At 37.5% G+C, this 1,211-nt stretch overlaps 1 protein-coding gene across 1 annotated transcript in view; it reads left to right on the top strand.

The window, feature by feature from the left end:
* LOC109834271 (GTP-binding protein At2g22870) overlaps positions 1-682 on the top strand; it is a 25,886-nt gene extending 25,204 nt beyond the window's left edge. The window contains exon 4 of the mRNA XM_020402252.1: positions 250-682. Coding sequence (XP_020257841.1) covers positions 250-459 — 210 coding nt within the window. The 3' untranslated portion in view covers positions 460-682. The remainder of the gene's footprint in view (positions 1-249) is intronic.

Below are 1,211 nucleotides of genomic sequence, written 5' to 3'. Positions count from 1 at the left end.
CCCCCCCCCCCCCCCCTTTCAATTTTTTTATCTTTTTTTTGGTGACAAATAGACTCCTGAGGGTAAAAGAGTCCAAAAATTTTACCCGTGAGGTTTGTCTGCAGCAACAAAACTAGAGGAGGTAGTAAGTTCAAAACAAAGATGATACTAAATAAAGAGGATCTCTTCACAATTACCCTTTTCTTTATGGAAACTTGGGTTTGGCTCCTTCTCTAATATTCCATTTCCACATTCATATGATGTTTTCAGATTGCTGTAACCTTTGTCTTTACCAAGTGTGACAAAGTGAAAGGTGGTAAAGGGAGCCGAAAAGATGAGAATATTAAGCAGTTTCAGGAATTGATCAGCAAATACTACCAAGAACCCCCACCATGGATCATGACCAGCTGTGTCACTGGCTTAGGTCGGGATGAGCTCCTCCTTCATATGTCGCAGCTAAGGAACTACTGGGATAACTAGGTGAGCATTTTCTAGTTGAGAAAGTGGGATCACTGTGATCAAAATTTATCGTAAATTTTGGTGTGAATATGAAATGTAATCATCGAGTGAAATGCTTCTGGTTTAGAAAATTCCATAGTAAAAACGGAGGTCATTTTTTTTACTTTAATAATTTAAGTGTGTGTAGTATATATCATTTTCTGATTTAGGTACTTAAGCTTTGCACATTTGATTACTGTGAATATGCACTGTGTTTTAGTAGTACTTTTGTTTCTCTCCATTTAAGGTAAATATTGGAAATTTCACCACCTTTCCCTATTCAGGGAGAAAGTTCCTCTTTTTTGCATCACGATGCCCTGAACTGGCGACCCTTTTTTGTTGACCCTATGGTGTCCCCTCTGAGAAACCAACCTTTCTTACTTAGGAGTATGAATTTTATTAACAGAAAAAAAAAGCACACACACACACGCTTTAACACTAAAAATAAAACCGGTAACAAGCTCTGTGAGTTTTGGCTAACATGTTGTTCTTGGAACTTTGATGGATAAGCTCCCATGTATTTAGTTAGCATCAAAGTTACGGAGTTTTGGCTTAACTGTTGCAAGTTGTGTAAAAATTATTGATGCATATGCCTAGTCTTTGTTCTCATTGAAGAAGATTTGTGTTTGATTCACTGGTATGCTGCCGTTCTTATTTGTTTCGGAGATGTTTTCTTTCTGTGGTGTCAGCAGAAAGGTGGCTGTATTTACTGGGTCCGGTAAATTATTTTGATT

Source organism: Asparagus officinalis, chromosome 3 (assembly GCF_001876935.1).
Source record: "Asparagus officinalis chromosome 3, Aspof.V1, whole genome shotgun sequence".
NCBI classification, from domain to species: Eukaryota; Viridiplantae; Streptophyta; class Magnoliopsida; order Asparagales; family Asparagaceae; genus Asparagus; species Asparagus officinalis.
This window is presented reverse-complemented; position numbering and strand designations above follow the sequence as displayed.